The sequence below is a fragment of the Dipteris shenzhenensis genome, chromosome 8, assembly GCF_047967505.1.
Source record: "Dipteris shenzhenensis isolate YYH24624 ecotype China chromosome 8, Dip_SZ_1.0, whole genome shotgun sequence".
In the NCBI taxonomy this organism is placed as follows: Eukaryota; Viridiplantae; Streptophyta; class Polypodiopsida; order Gleicheniales; family Dipteridaceae; genus Dipteris; species Dipteris shenzhenensis.
Window position 1 is genome coordinate 24,588,880 of NC_141603.1, and position 16,081 is coordinate 24,604,960.

The following is a 16,081-nucleotide window of genomic DNA, read 5'->3' on the forward strand; positions in this document are numbered from 1 at the left end:
CTCTCTGTCGTCAAACCTATTGCTCCATTTAGGAAGCTCTCCTAAAAAAAACAATCGACCTCCTTTTCTCAAATCCCCTCTGCCTCAGCTCACGTAGTTCTTCTCTCTACATCCTGATCCCCTTCTAGGACCCTCTTGCCAGCCGCCAACTTCACGTTCATGTCAACACACCAGAAGGACCTAGAGCCAGTCCATGTACCTCATGCATGCACACGGTTTTCTAGCGAATCCCGCAACCTCATGCTTGTTCCAACCACATCATCACTTGCTTTTTTACCACTTTCATCCTTTCCCCAAAACTTAGACCAAGGCTATTAATGCCCATATTCGAACCTTTATCACACCACCTTCAAGCAAGCATTTAATGCTTTTTTATCCACAAATTATCACACATGATGAACCCAATCCTGACACACGAAAGATTTACATGACACCCACAATATAGAAAATACTCATGCCATCATACACATATGACTCGGAACAACCATTAAGAACACATGCCATCCCGTCATCAACACAACACACACTGGATACCATGCTCTGGAGTGCCTGGTGCATCCACACCTTGGGGTCATCATTTCCCAAAAGTCCCGGTAGAAGTATCTACCATCTCAAGAAAACATATACATCAATGTAGAGTCTTTTATGAGAGTGTCCATAACTCAAAGCCACCACCAACTAGCTATATACATAGCTATGCACCTACCCATCAGCATGCAACAAGTGAAAAACATATTTACATTTTTATCCACACAACGTGGTTTTTGATGCACATTTTGAGCCAGTTAGAATAGTGGGCCTTGTTGAGCAGTGTTATTTTGCTTCTGGCTGGTATGCAGACCCTTTTTCAGAGGATCTTTCACTTGGTACTTGGAGCATTGCCTTTATGGGTGTGTTCTCAAAAAGCATCTTCAATGGTATCTAGGTGATAGCAAACAACCACTCAAAGTGTCTTCCTTTTTTTGACTTCACTAATAATGCCAAACAATTTCAGATTACTACTAGAGTGTAGAGACCTTCTAGAGCTTACCATTGGGAGAGCTCATCTTGGAGACATAGAGATCGTTTGGAGGAGGATCTAGAAATCCCTGATAGATAAAGAAAAGCCACTCTCTTCTTTTAGCTTTCCTTTATGGAGGGATCACAATAAATCAGTGGAGTAGTATTTTTGGAGCTAATCCCTCTTGTCCATGGTGCTTATCAGCTGATGAGTCTATTGAGCACTACCTTTGGGAATGCAGACAGGCTGGCAGATTTTCATCCTCCATTTTCTTCATTATTGGGGTTCATTATCCTGGCTTTCACTTAGTGGGCCTTAGGTATTTTATGAGAGTAATGACTCCTCCAGTTCTGCCGACTTCATGCCATTCTTGTTCCTCGATAGAAATCTGCACATTGGGAGATCTATATTACCCATGGCAGCCAGGTCCACCCAGCCCATACCATGGTCAGTATCTGGACAAATATTCTACACATTGATAGCTATTTGGTCAAGGATGGAGGGATCTGCTAGATTTGCTTTGATCAGGAGAATCGATTTTCCCAAGAGTGGTGGACTGTCCTGTCTCGTTGGAGAATATCAAAGGCAGAATGTGGTACAGCCACAGTCCTAGTTCTTATCAGGCTCTTCATTTGCTGAAACTCCTTGAGTGCTATTTAACTATGCTCTGAATGGTCTATCTATGCCTTGAGTTCCTTCTCTCAGCTGTTTCTTTCATACTTAAAAAGAAGTTTGTTTCAAGAGAAAAAAAACTATCTAGAAAAAATCCCTATCAAGTAACCTGATGTCCCTGAGGTGTGATATTGTTCAAAGGGTTCTCTATAAGGCACCAATCATAAACTTGGCTTCTCAAGGGATGAGAGTAAAATAATTTACAGATGAGCAAGCTCCATGCTCTGTTGTGATGTCCTCCCAAAGGATCAGTCAATGCCATTACATTGATTTGACATGGAGAAAATTTAGAATTTGTCATATCTATAGCAATGCTCCTAGAATTTAAGTTATTGTCTTCATTCCATATCTGTTCTAAGATTAGTGAGGTATAGGGATAAGAAGGTGAGTACAGCCACAGGAACTTTCAAAGCATTTTTCTCATATTAGTTATTGGGAAAGTTTCAAGGAAATCGACTGACATCCTTTATAAAGTAAGAATACTTGTAGTATAATCATAGATGTTAAGATTTTGTAGATATCCCAAAATTTGTTGTGTAGGAAATGAGAACCATCCTGTTCAATCATGTGCAAAACTTCAAAGGCTCCACTTCATCAAATAGCCAACCAGGTATGGAACTTTTCCTTTCCAGTCATTATATTTAGAGAGAGTACCTCTAAAGCAATGCAGTTGAAGTGAATGTCTCTGTTGTTTTCTCTCAGCATTAAAAGAACTTGAAGCCATGCTACTACCAGTAACTTACATGCTGCTTCGCTTTTCTTGTCAACGGCAGGTATAAAGACATAGTTCCAACTCTTTTAAACAACATAAAGCTACTTGTTTAGTGCTTATCATAGTTTTGACAGAGAAAGAATAGTCTACAAGGAAGATCAATGCAAAGAAATCATCTCATTGAGGTTGCACTTACTGAATCTATCGTCTCAAATAGGGTCTGAAAGAGCTAGCTGCAAAGCTTTCCATATCATTACTACGTTTCCTTCAATATATACCAGCAGATAAAGCATTTTTTGAAGCAGGCATGGCATGCAAGGAGGTACTATATGATGCTTTAAAGTCTTCCAAAAATTTTGACATTCCATTACGAGGCAATTTTCCCTTTACCACTTGTTGAGAGCAGGCACAAGTTCTAATACAATATTTTACTTCAGTTCTTATCTTATGTAATCCATCAACTTTAAAGGGACCATGATGCCACTCATGAGCTTTTCTCAAAACCTTTTTAACAAATTAAAAGTTTCTTGGTTGTGAGACTTGTGGTTTGAGACTATATCCTTGGAATACAAGTTTTAGGAGATTTGTGGATCTTCCTCCGTCCATGATCAGGGACTCGTTCGTACATTCGAGACCATAATATTTTCCAGGATATAATCTTCAAATATTTTCTCCACTTGTGTGCAAGGTTGATTTATTTGTAGGGGGTTCTATCTATGATCATGTGCAATTCTGAAATTATTGTCCTTCAGTAAAGCAAACCTGTTAATGCCTCATATTGCTGTCTGTATTTTATTCATGTGTGCTAGGTTGAATGGAAAGGAAAAGCATTCATCTTCTTCAACCAATACCTTGACATAGCAGAAGCTATAGATGATGAGGACACCAAAGTCACAGTCGACCATCCAGCCTTTGAAAACACAGACATCGCGACCAACTTTGTAGTCCCAGAAAGGCATTTTGTGAGTGGTAGGTTTTGGGGGTGGTGTGTTGAAACATTATACTTTGTATACAATTTCATTTATATGACACAAATCACCAGATAAGTCTCAACAAATCTATCACTCCAATTTAATATAAAAATTCCACATCTAACATTGTTTTGTGAGATTTTACTTGCAGCCGAGAAACAAGAAGAAGTGCAAGATTGGGTCATCCAGTTTAGTGTTAATCAACACGTATGTGCACTCAAACATACAAATTTAATGCAGCTATATTATCACTTTCTACATGGAATGGAGGGAAAACTATTACATTTTTAAACGATTCCTTGTTTGGTGTATACACAACCACATCATGTCAGCTTACTATCATTTTTTTTTCTTTATGTGAAAAAGAGACTTATATTAAGTATGATAGAGCCTCCTAGAGCAAAGCTCAATAGAGAAGTACATCATGCAAGGTATGAGAAAATAGAACCAAATCCAAAATCAAGATCTTGTAACACAGCAAGAAAATAACCAAGGTTGAGGCTGATAGTGCCACCTCAACCTTGAAGGGGCTTCCGAGAAGAATAGGGAGCCGTGCCACTCCCTCAAGAAGCCATTCTTCTTGGTAGAGTCTGCTTGTGAAGACCCTTGCATAGTTCCCCAAATGGCTATCAAAGTGTGTACCATTTTTGTCCAGATACTAGCCAACGTGTGTGCTAGGTGGACTTAGGAACCATCCAAGGCCTCTGTACATCAAGATATCCAAATATGCCACATTGAAATGTTCGCCAAAATATCCCATGAAGTATTCACTGAAGCATGTGCAAGTATGTACATAGAGCTAGGAACCTTGTCCAAAGAACATGATTTAACCAAATGTCGTCGAATCGAAAGAGCCGAAGAAGAGTCATGTCTCTCATAGAACACCTAGGGTGCCGAAGGACAAAGCCATGCTACCGAGCCCCAGTAATGAACAAAGGAGAAGGCATAAAGGTGCTCAGTAGTCTAGCAATCCCCTTCCAAATGATCCTTGCTTGTCTATAGTCCCATAGGCAATGTTGAATAGACTCACTAGCACAAAGGCAACGACAACATGTGGAATCAGACCCAAACTTTGACCTCCACTGGTGCACAGCAATCCCTCTATAAATAGAAAGCCAAAAGAAAAGAGTGATTTTATATTCCTGGGAAATTTCCAGAGTCATTTCCAAAAAGGTTTCTAAAGATCAGTAGAAGTCTCAAAATTCTCCCAATGAGGAGCTCTAGTAGGCTTCCAACCTTTAAGGCTCAGCTGAAATCTCTTGGCATTATGAATCGTGTATCGAAAGAAGGGGAGATTCTTTTGATTCCCACTCCTCGTGGTCCCACTGCAAACAAATACTTTATGGAAACACCTCCATAAAGCCAAAGCCTCCATGAGCCCAATGGAATATGATCTGGGTTAGTGTCTAGGTACCATCCTGTCTCCAAAAAACATTGTCCCAATGATCTACAACCCTGATATGCCAAAAATCAATATGCATAAGAATATCATCAGTAGATCTAGATAAATCTTCATAGGTTAACTACAATCCCACCATGAGTAGAAAGCCAAAAGAATCAAATGATATTTAAAATTCTTGTCGGACTTCCGGAGTCTCTTTCAAAAGATTTTTTTCAAATCAGCCTCTACAAGTGATCTGAAACCTCTTGACCTTATAGTGTAACGAAAGATGGGGATGCTCTTCTCTTGATTCTCGTCATCAATCCATTCCATCTTCCTTGGGTCCCACTACAAAAATTTTATGGGGACTCCACCATAGAGCTACAATCTCCATGAACCCAAGGCAAAGAAAAGTGGATCAGTGTCTAGATATGATCGAGAATCCAATCCATGCTCCACAAATGATCCTGATAGGCTGTTACTATGAATCAAATCCTGGCTTAGGAGTACGAAGAATGCCCATGCTCGAGGACGGTGAGGGTGACAAAGGGGCAACCCCCTTGCCTCTATCAATGGAGGTAGAACAAGGAGCAAAAGAGGCAGGGGTCTGCACCAGAGAGGGGTCAAGAGTCTGAAAATCAGAATGAGAATCATCACTGGTCGTGTCCATTGGAGAATCTAGGAGATATAACAATGAAATTGTTCTATTTCCTTCATTAACGAAAGAAGAGAGGGAAGGAACACTATCACCTCCTCCTAAAGAGGATAGATTAGACGAGAGTTACACATCTTAATTATGGAAACCCGCAAATAGAATTACCTTCCTCTTTCCTACAAGAACCCCTTGATAGAGAGTTCTCCTCTAGAAATGAGAGGATAAATGAGTCCACCTAAGAGCAAGGTGATGAGTTTACACCATTAGCTCAAAATCCATATCTCTGGTAGGGAGTGTGAAGCATCGGAAGGCCCCTCCTGATCTGCAACTGGTGGACGGGGGCGGAGGCATTCGTAGCATCACCCACTCGAGTCTAATGAGGTTCAGGGGCAGGGGGGTGTCCTCCTGTAAGGAGGGAGGATCAATAACCCTGATCGGTACCCAATGGAGAATGGGTATGGGCCTAACTGAGGGTCCAGGGGACATTGTTGCTGAGGGTCTTGGGCGTGTTGCTGAAGTTGAGTGTGACACTGGAGGTGGCCCGGTAGGCACAAGGTGAGCATCAGTGAGGTGGGATGGGAGGTCTCTAGGTAACACTGTGAGCATCTAGTCCCTTTAACCTGGAAGGGTGGGAGCCAAAGATGCAGGCATGGAGAGAAATAGACTTTCAAGCTCTACATCTTTTTTGAGCTGTTGCAACTAAATTAGTTGTCTCATAGCCGGCGGAAGCGGTTGAGGATTGACACAATGGGAAGCCATTCATCGATCGAGGCAAAAAGGCTGATTTGAGCACGATGAAGCTCCGTCCGACCAACATAAGCTGCTACAAGAGAGGCTGGAGAGGGTAGAGGGGGGAGCGAGGGGAGGCGGGGGAGGGTGAGAGGAGAAGAGCTAGACATTGAAGAGAGGGTAGGGGGATAGAGAGGGAGAGGAGTAAAGGTCAAGGGTGAGGGGAGGCGGAGGAGAGGAGTAGAGGTAGAGGGGAAGAGGGAACAAGAGGTGGAGGAGGGGGCGAGGTGAAAGGAGGTGGAGGAGGGGGCTGCAGGGAAAACTCCTCTTTTGGAGCTCATTCAAACTTGACCTCAGTTCTAGGGATGGTTGTTGTTAACTAGATACTGCTAGCCATAGCATGGTTTATTTGCTAAAGAGGAGTTCATTCAAACTTGACCTCAGTTCTAGGGATGGTTGTTGTTAACCAGATACTATTAGCCACAACATGTTTTATTTGCTCTTTTGGTGCCACTTTAGGGATTGCATCACTCAGCTCAAAAGGCCTCTATGGAGTGGGCTAGATGGTTTGGTAGACACCAAGGCCACGATGGCTTGGGAGACTGACCTCCGTATGTGTGAAAGAGGCCTCAATAACATAAAGCCAGACTCACAGTGTGGAGCCTTGTTGCGCAAGGTGGTGGTTAGGGGGATTTTCGTAGGATAGGAACCTTGGAAATTTTTTTTGGACTCGATGCATATAGTCATGTTCTCCTTTCATGGGTGAGGATTGAATGGATGGCACTGGGTGGATTTTTACTTTAGCTCATCTCAAGGTTCCTTCCTCCCCTCTTATGGTTGTTGTCTTGAAAGCTGTCTTAGAAGGGTTTCCCCTTCCTCTCATGAAGAGATCAATAGGCAACTTCTCATGTGGAATGATAGTATACTTGATGATCATGACTGACCTGAAAGATCATAGTGGTAGGGAGAGAAGCAAGCTAACACTAGGAATGGAAAGGAAAGATAACAAGCATAATGGAAATGAAATGGAAAGAAAATGAAAGCAATGGACAAGTACTCACATGATACCAAAGAGCTTGATGTTGACTGATATGAAAAGACTCAAGACAAGTACAACACTATATAGTGTGACACTAGACTCTAGAAAGCCATAGTGTATATGGGATAACTCCCAATATGACACGTGGCATGCCTAGGACTCACTAGACTATAGAACACACCTAGAACACTCATTTTAGACTCACTTTGGCTTCATATTCCAACACCCCCCCATGAAGGCAAGGTGAGAGACTACTGGAATGGAACCAAGAACAGAACATGACAATGACAATCATCAAACTGTGCACCCTATGTAACTCAAAGGCTAAAGTCTGAGCGTGTTCAAAGGTTGATCCAAGCACTCTCATGGCTTGAGACTCAACATTCTCAAAGGCTCACATTATAGCATGGCTATATGACCAGCTCATAGTCCTAGGATCACACCAACATCCTGGAACTCGGCCAGACCTATCAAAGCCAATACATATGGCTCCCATAGTTCATCCCCCTTTGGCTTCATAATAGGACATGTTAGGAAGCCACACACCAAAATAGGAAACCAATACATCTTTTTAGGAGGACTATCCAAGGAAGAGGACCTTTAGACTCAATGAAAACCAAACACTCAATACATATCGTTTTAGGGCGACTACCCAGGGCAGAGGACCCCAAAATATATCAAGCTGTAGGAATTGAGTTGGTATTGAAGCATAATTTTATTCTTCGTCTTCACTTGTTTCATCCCCAACCAAGTTGACATGATCCTTGTGTTGTTGCTTGGCAAGCTTCTGGAAGCAGCGATCCTCGGTGTGACCAAGCTTCCCACTGTGATTGCATTTGAAAGGCTTGAATTTTCCTTTCCCTTTGCCCTTGGAGTACAGTACGGTGGAGTCCGAAGTGTCTGCATACCGTCTGTCATGATCAATAAGCATAGCAACCATATCATGATAACCCATTCGTGTCACACGCAATGCTGGTATGATCTCCCGGTACTTCGAATTTTTCTCAATGCTCGAGAGGAGCACAACAACTTGATCATCTTCCCCTACAAGGGCTGCCAGACTAGCAAGCTGAGTGACAAGGGATTCCATATGATTCAAGTGAGCAAGAAGAGAGTCTTCATGCTTCATTTGCAGCTTAAAAAATTTCTATCTGAGGAATACCTTTGAATTGATGATTTTGTTGCCGAACAATTCAAAAAATTTATCCCATAAGTCATGAGCAGTGGAATCAAAATCAAAATGATGAATAACGTCATCACCCAACCCCAAACCAATGAGAGAAAGAGCTTTTTCATTTAGATTCTCCCATTGTGCAATTTTTTTTCCATTTGATTGTGGCTTTTTCTCCTTGCAACGCACAACATTCCACACTCCATCTTTCATAAGTACAAGACGCATCTTGGTTCGCCATGTAGGGAAATTCTTACCATTAAACTTCTCGAACGAAATGGTAGTTGATTTGGAAGACTCCATGGATGGAAAAGAGTAGAAATGCAAGTGTAACTATGGAAAGATCACCTTGATAAGTTCTTCATGAGCTGGAGCAAGTCTGGAACTTCTTCATGACGGACAAAAGTAGGACAGCAGCTCCAAGAGAATGACGAGCAGAATACGGGCACCAACTTGTGGGCAGCACCTCCAAGAGAATGTCGGGCAGAAGGAGCAAATGGCGGATTGGAGCAGAGGTCAACGATGAACAGGATGGACAGCTCCACGTTGAGCTGGCTGCATCATGCTTGGGCTGTCAAATCATTGAGCTCCAAAACAAAATTCGCGCGCAGAAACAAATTTCGTCACTTCTTGCAAGGGCTGTAACTTTTCACAAAAAACTCGGATTGCAATGATGTAAAAACAAAATTTATAGTACTCAAGGTCCTCTACAACTTTGCTGAAGACACAAAGCCATGATTTTGCTTCTAGATCCGGATAGAAGTGTCATAGCGTCCGCAAGTCACAAGAAGATGTAGCTGAAGGAAGGAGAAGAGAGGTGGCAGATCATGGCGTGGAGAAGAGAGCTCAAGGAAGGAGAGAAGAGGGCAGCCTTCCAAGGAGGAGGAGGTATAGTAGCTTCATTGGCCTCCCTCACCTCAACCTCTTGGAAGGGAAGGGGAAAGGGAAAGAGAGAGCAGGGCTAGGAACATGGTTCTGATACCACATGAAAGATCATAGTGGTAGGGAGAGAAGCAAGCTAACAATAGGAATGGAAAGGAAAGATAACAAGCATAATGGAAATGATATGGAAAGAAAATGAAAGCAATGGACAAGTACTCACATGATACCAGAGAGCTTGATGTTGACTGATATGAAAAGACTCAAGACAAGTACAATAATATATAGTGTGACACTAGACTCTAGAAAGCTATAGTGTATATGGGATAACTCCCAATGACATGTGGCATGTCTAGGACTCACTAGGCTATAAAACACCCCCTAGACACCTAGAACACTTATTTTTGAGTCACTGTGGCTTCATATTCCAACAAGACCACTTGGTACTTCTCATTATATGCATTGGTCTAGATGGAGAGAGGTCCCACTTCCTCTGTGGGCTCTTGGAAGGATGATCGTAAACTCCTATTAGTAAGTCACCACAAAGAAAGTGCAAGCCTGGCTTGGTGATTTTTTGAGGTTAGGCATCCCACTTTAGGTCATGAGACTAGGTTTTATGAGGTAAGGTATTCCACTTTAGGTCTCAGATGGGGATGCCTTCGTGTTTGGTGTTCACTCTGGGGACAGGTTGTCCAAGTCTAGAGATGAGGATATCCTTAATGGATGTTGCTTTTGAGCCTGTCAGGGTTTTAGGCAATGTGGAGAAGTATTTTTTGGCTTTAAGATGGTATTTAGTCCCTAGCTCAAATCACATTTCCTTGTGGTTCATGGAGGATTTGGCTCTCTGGAGGTGTTTCCATAAAGTATTTGCAGTGGGAACTCGGGGAGTGGGAGTGGATTGATGCAAGACACCGAGACAAGAGCCTCCCCTTCTTTCACTATGTAGTCAGTAATATCTCAGCTTAGAGGTTGGAAGCCCACCGGAGCTCTGTATTTGGATTGCTAACTTGTAGAATTCCTTTTGGAAGAGACTCTAGAAGTCCCTCAGGGATATAAAAATTACTATTTTCTTTCGGCTCTCCATCCATGGAGGGATTGCAGTAAACTAGTGGAGGTGCATGTTGGAGGCAACCTTTCTTTGTCCTCATTGCCTTTCTGCTAAGGAGTCTAATTAGCATTGCCTATGGGATTGTTGACAAGTGAGGACCATTTGGAAGGGGATTGCTGGTCTTTTGAGCACTTTTGTTTCTTCTTCCTTCTTCATAACCTAGGGTTCAGTGGCTTGTTCGCTTTCACTTTTGAGGCCTTAAGTATTTTATGAGAGGCATGATTCTTCTTGGGCTCTTTTGGTTCGATAACATTTTGTTGAGTCATGCAAGCCGTGGTGGATACCTTTTTTTTTTTTTTTCAAAAAGAGACTTCTATTAAGTATTAAAGAAAACCGTTAGAGCAAGCTCCATACGAGATACACCATGCAATGCATGAGAAGCTCAAAAGCCAAAAAGAAAGGATTGGGGCTGAAAGTGCCATCTCAATCCTGTAGAACCCTCCGAGAAAAAGGGAGAACCCCTCCAAACTCGTAGGAATACAGTCCTTCTAGAAGAGGCTGCCCGTGAAAGGCCCTACATGCTAGCCCAAATGGCTATCAAAGTATGAACCGTGTCAGTCCAAATACCCGTGAACACCTGTGAAGGGTGTAGCTGGGTGCCATCCAGGGCCTCCGTACATCTGGCTCTCCAGATGTGCCAAGAGGAAATGCTAGCCAGAATCTCCCAGGAAGTGTCCATTGATATGCGGTGATGAAGAAGCTGTCTCAATGGGGGGCTCTGGAGGGAATCCAACCCCTACTGCTCAACTGAAATCTCCTGGCATTACCAACCGTGAAACGAAAGAAGGGAATCCCCCTCTCTTGGTGTCCATGATCTATCCACTCCCACTCTCTCGGGTCCCACTGTAAGCACCTGATAAGTGCACCTCCATATAACCACAATCTCCAGGATCCCAGGGCCAAGAGTAGAGGCTCGGGGTCTAAATACCACTGCAAGCCCTCTCCATGATCCACAAAACCAGCAATCCTGATAGGCTGAAAGGCAACCTCTAGAAGAATATCATCTGTGGATCTAGAAAGTAGATCCCCATCCCCAACGTCAAAGACAAGTGCATCCTCCCCAACACCTCGAAGAGCGATCACCTGAAGAGGAACTGTTGTCCTCGAGAAAGCTCCCATCCAAGTGGCAGAAGTAATAGGCATATCAACTGTCCAGTCCATCGGGATGGCTGCATCTATCTGCTGAATCTTGCGTGCTGCCCCTCTGAGGTGACTCACGGACTGTAGTCTCTGATCCTCAGGTAGCCTGATAAATGCTTTCCAAGTGCCTACTGTGAAGGCGAGGCCTCTCTCCCATCTAGACCACTGCATGTAATGTGAAGTGCCCAATGGTTTGCCATGCTCATCAAGAATATTGTCATTCCAAATGACCGGCTTCCTATCAACCTCTTGGAGGGTAGAGGGCGGAACCCTGCAAAGTGTATTCTCGAAGTTGCCCCAAGCTTTTAGGATTGCAGCCATGAGAGGAGATGCAAGAGATCTGAGAGGGGCGGAAGTAAAAATCCAGCGAGGACTGTCCACCCAATCATCTCCCAAGGTAGGTGTGCAAGCCAGAATGCGGCGTCCAAAAAATAAGTCCTTCCAAGGTTCTTGCCCAAGCATGAGACCCCTCACCACCACCTTACAAAGCAATACCCTACATTGCAGGTCCGGGTCAATGATATTAAGGCCCCCTTCACATGTAGGGAGAATAATGGTCTCCTAGGCCACCCTCGCTGCAACATCTGCCGTGCCATCGAGTCCACTCCATAAAAAATTTATGATTGGTCTAATGAGCTGAGTGATGCACTCTCTAGACCGGCACCAGCATGAACACACAAAGCAGGCAGTGGCCAAGAGAACCTAGTTCACTACCACATCTCTAGATGCAAGGTCAAGTTTGACTGAGCTCCAGAAGAGAAGCTTTTTCCTTATACTCTCCAGTACTGGTGTAAACTGTTGTGCTAGAGAGATGCCCAACCCTACGTGGCATCCCAAATATCTGACAGGAATACCCCTCTGAATCCAGGAGAAGCCAATGTCAACTCCCCAACCTAGAGTGTCCTCATCGCTGATCCAAAAGCCACAGGATTTATGCCAGTTAATGTGTGCTCCTGCAGCTGAGCAAAAGATATCCAAGGCTGTTCGGAAAGCATCCAGTGACTGTGAGGAGGCCTCAATAAAAATGGCAGTGTCATCAGCCAACTCAGAGTCCACAAGCTCCTACTCCTGTCTCAAGGGAAATCTCAGCCCATATAAACCAGCTTGAGATCTAAGAAAGATACTCATAGCTTCAGCCACAAAAAGAAAAAGGAAGGGGGCTAAAGGGCATCCCTGACGGACTGATCTGGAAATCTTAAACCTGTCACCCCTTACCCCTCCAATCAAAACCTGGCTGTGGGCTGATCTATAAAGGGTGGTGGATACTTTTTGGGAGATTTTGGTGAGCATTTCAACATGGCATATTTGGAGATCTAGATCCACAGACGCTTCGGATGGCTCCTAGATCCAGGTTTCACACACATTGGCTAGTATTTGGGCAGATATTGTACACACTTTGATGGACACTTAGGTGAGTATGCAAGGGTCTTCCCGGACGACTTTTGCCCTTAGGAGGAAAATTTTTCTAAGGGAGTGGAGTGGCTCCCTGTTTTTCTTGGAGTCTACCATAGGGGTGAGGTGGCACTTTTCACCATCAACCTTGGTGGTTTTCTTGATGAGCATGTTTTTTCCCACTTAGGTTGTTTGTTTTCTCATGCCTTGCACGATGCATTTTTTCTATGAGCTTCGCTCTTGGGGTTTCTTCCATACTTAATATAGAAGTCTTTTCATTGAAAAAGAAAATGAATTCCTCTATACTCCTTCCAAAAATCATTGAACCTGTTAGGAAGCTCTAGCCTATTGGCTTGCAATCCCTCAACCATCACTTGTCCTCGAAGGAAATTCTACTCCCTATATGTGCTGAACACAAAAATGAGCCTTCTTGTTGTTTCCAAACTTGACTATTGAGGCATTCACTTTTTTTTGTAGTGAGCATCATGAGCAAAATTTTATTTTCGTGCAAAAGGGCCACAGATCCATTCACATGTACGTTGTAATACACCTACACATTCACACACCCATGCATACATACTTCCCATACATATATAATTTCTCTTTCATAATGGGAACAAGGACCCTTTGGTTCCAATCAAAATTAAAGAACAACTGGAAGAATCCATCTCGATTACGAGGTTTTGCAATGTGCAATGTCTTGTATGCTCTCACAAAAGTTGGTCTAGTATACCTCAAAGAGTATTCATCTTTGGAAAGATTCTCATGAGCTAGAATTCTTTTTGCTTTATTTTACAGCATGTGAGAATTCTTTCTATATAAATGTCCATGTACGTGTGATAAGAAATACTTTAAGGTAAGATGATATGTATATATGAAAAAGAAAAGCCATGATATAGCTTAGCTAGGATTGTTTTTTTTTCCTTTACAACATGTCAGAACCTATTAAAATGTCCGTGTAAGTGTGGAAAATAATTACTTTTAAGGTAAGATGTCAATGTATATGCAAAATAAAAGCCATACCTTCCACACAAGTTGAGACATGATTGTGGTTGGTGCAGTACACCAAGTTGATATCCATGTTTATGAAAAGGAAAATTCATGATATACCTTCCACACAAGCCAAGAGTAGGCTGTGGGCAATGCGGTCTACCAAGTCAATGTAGCTTTCTTCAACTCCAAGGCCATTTCTAACTCCACCCATCTCTTATCCCCCTCGGATAAGAGGTCCATTAGAGAAGACTTGTCTGCCATCCCAAATGTTTTGAATAAAAATACTTCATGTGACAATGTCAGTGTCACATGCACATGAGCAACTACGTGCTCTCATTGATATGAATGAGTCTATATCTATAAATTCATAGACATACAATGGAATATTATTGACACTATGAGAACATACTCATTTGTGGACTTCACGGCAAGTAGAAGTTCTCCCTATTTTCTCTTTTCTATCTTAATAAATCGATATTGCACGTGAACATGATGGATAGCACTCATATGCTACAAGAGATCGGTACAAACCAAGACCAAATAAAATTAGGGGTCAATGTCTATCATGTTGGTAGAGAAAAATACAAACGTGAATGCATCCCAACTAACCTTCTCAAATGCAAGCTAACCAAGCTTTCAGCTTGTGAATTGCCATCCCACACAAGGAACTTATTGCCTTTCAATTCTTGCCACTCTCCAACTAGCTCATTCTCAAATTGCTCACTTTAGAGATTATATTCACTCTCAGGAGTCAGTGGGAGCGGTGTACAGGCACCTCTTTAAATAAAAAGTGATATATTCCATTCAAAACGAATCATACAACAGGTGGGAGAGAAAGTACTCTATCCCTAGCCTCAACAATGTGGCAAAAAAGCCATGGTGGTGGTCTAAAATGCCACGACATCCCAAAAGGAGTCAAATGAAAAAATAATGAGCAGTCCCATGTCCTCATGAAGGATAAAAGTCTCCCACGAGCTGCCAAAGAGGTGCCTGTACACCGCTCCCACTGACTCCTGAGAGTGAAGATAATCTCCGCCCAAATGGAAGCAAGAGTGTCAGAGCTCGTGGGAGACTTATATCCTTCATGAGGACATGGGACTGCTCTTTATTTTTTCACTTGACCCCTTTCGGGATGTCGTGGCATTTTAGACCACCTCCATGGCTCTTTTGCCACATTGTTGAGGCTAGGGATAGAGTACTTTCTCTCCCACCTGTTGTATGATTTGTTTTGAATGGAATATATCACTCTTTTCTTTTTAAAAAAATTGCTCACTTTACGGTCACCCCTGTGGGTTGCCATTCTTGCAAATCAAGGGGGGTGACTGGAAATGATACTTCAATTCTTGGCCTATGTATAGATACAAGAAAAAATGCACTAGGAGCAATATATCCCTTAGCATCGAATCTCTCTCTAAGTGAAGAGATGCCAGTTGAAGTTGTATAGACAGCTTTATTAGGTACAAGTCTGCATGATGGTACTAGTGCGGGCTCTAATTGTATACAGAAAGAAAAGTTGCTCATCACATCTTGTAGTAGACCAAACTCAAAAGCTCTACCTCTCTGCCTAATACCCGTGAATGTGCTTGAGCATCTATTTTACCACTAGACCCTTTTTTGACAATTGTCTCATTGTGGGCTAAGAGAGCCCAATAGCGACACCAATAGAAGAACTAATCATAGTCTAGCATAGCAGCATTAACAACCAAAATTGCTTTCCAAACAAAATCCTGGGAAAACAAGCTCGAAGTCCTATAATCAATGTGAAAAGAAAAGCACAAGCCACAGGATGGGTCCAAAATAGATGTAAGATGTCTCTCGTGGATGAGAACACGTGGGGCAAGCCGAAGAAGCAATGCGCTTGGCAGCGAAGAAAGATCCGATTGGTATAGTTCGAACCAAAATGCAAAATCTATTAGACTTTATTTTATGAGCTGGCTCTAGTGACTGTAGTCCAATTCATCTAAACATATCTAGGTGATCCACACAACTTGTGGTGGTGACACATTTGAGCACGCACTTGCCATGATTGAGTTGGGAGTAGGAAAGCATTTATTTTGAGAGCATCATGTGACCCAAGGATATATATACAATTTTTTCTCAAGAAAATTCCTTCATTAAGTATGAATGAAAACCGCAAGAGCAAGCTCAAATGTGGAAGTACATCATGCAATGCATGTGGAAAAAAAACAGCTCAAAATGAGCTAATAAAGAAACAAGGCGGAGGCTGAAAACGCCATCT

The 16,081-nt window shown here is 42.6% G+C and overlaps 1 protein-coding gene across 1 annotated transcript in view; it reads left to right on the forward strand.

Moving 5' to 3' along the window:
• The window catches only part of LOC147899315 (intraflagellar transport protein 172-like), a 440,631-nt gene that overhangs the window by 410,369 nt on the left and 14,181 nt on the right, over positions 1-16,081 (forward strand). Inside the window, exons 41-45 of the mRNA XM_087377692.1 lie at positions 2,213-2,282; positions 2,375-2,445; positions 2,602-2,706; positions 3,194-3,353; positions 3,507-3,562. Of these exons, the coding sequence (XP_087233818.1) occupies positions 2,213-2,282; positions 2,375-2,445; positions 2,602-2,706; positions 3,194-3,353; positions 3,507-3,562 (462 nt within the window). The remainder of the gene's footprint in view (positions 1-2,212; positions 2,283-2,374; positions 2,446-2,601; positions 2,707-3,193; positions 3,354-3,506; positions 3,563-16,081) is intronic.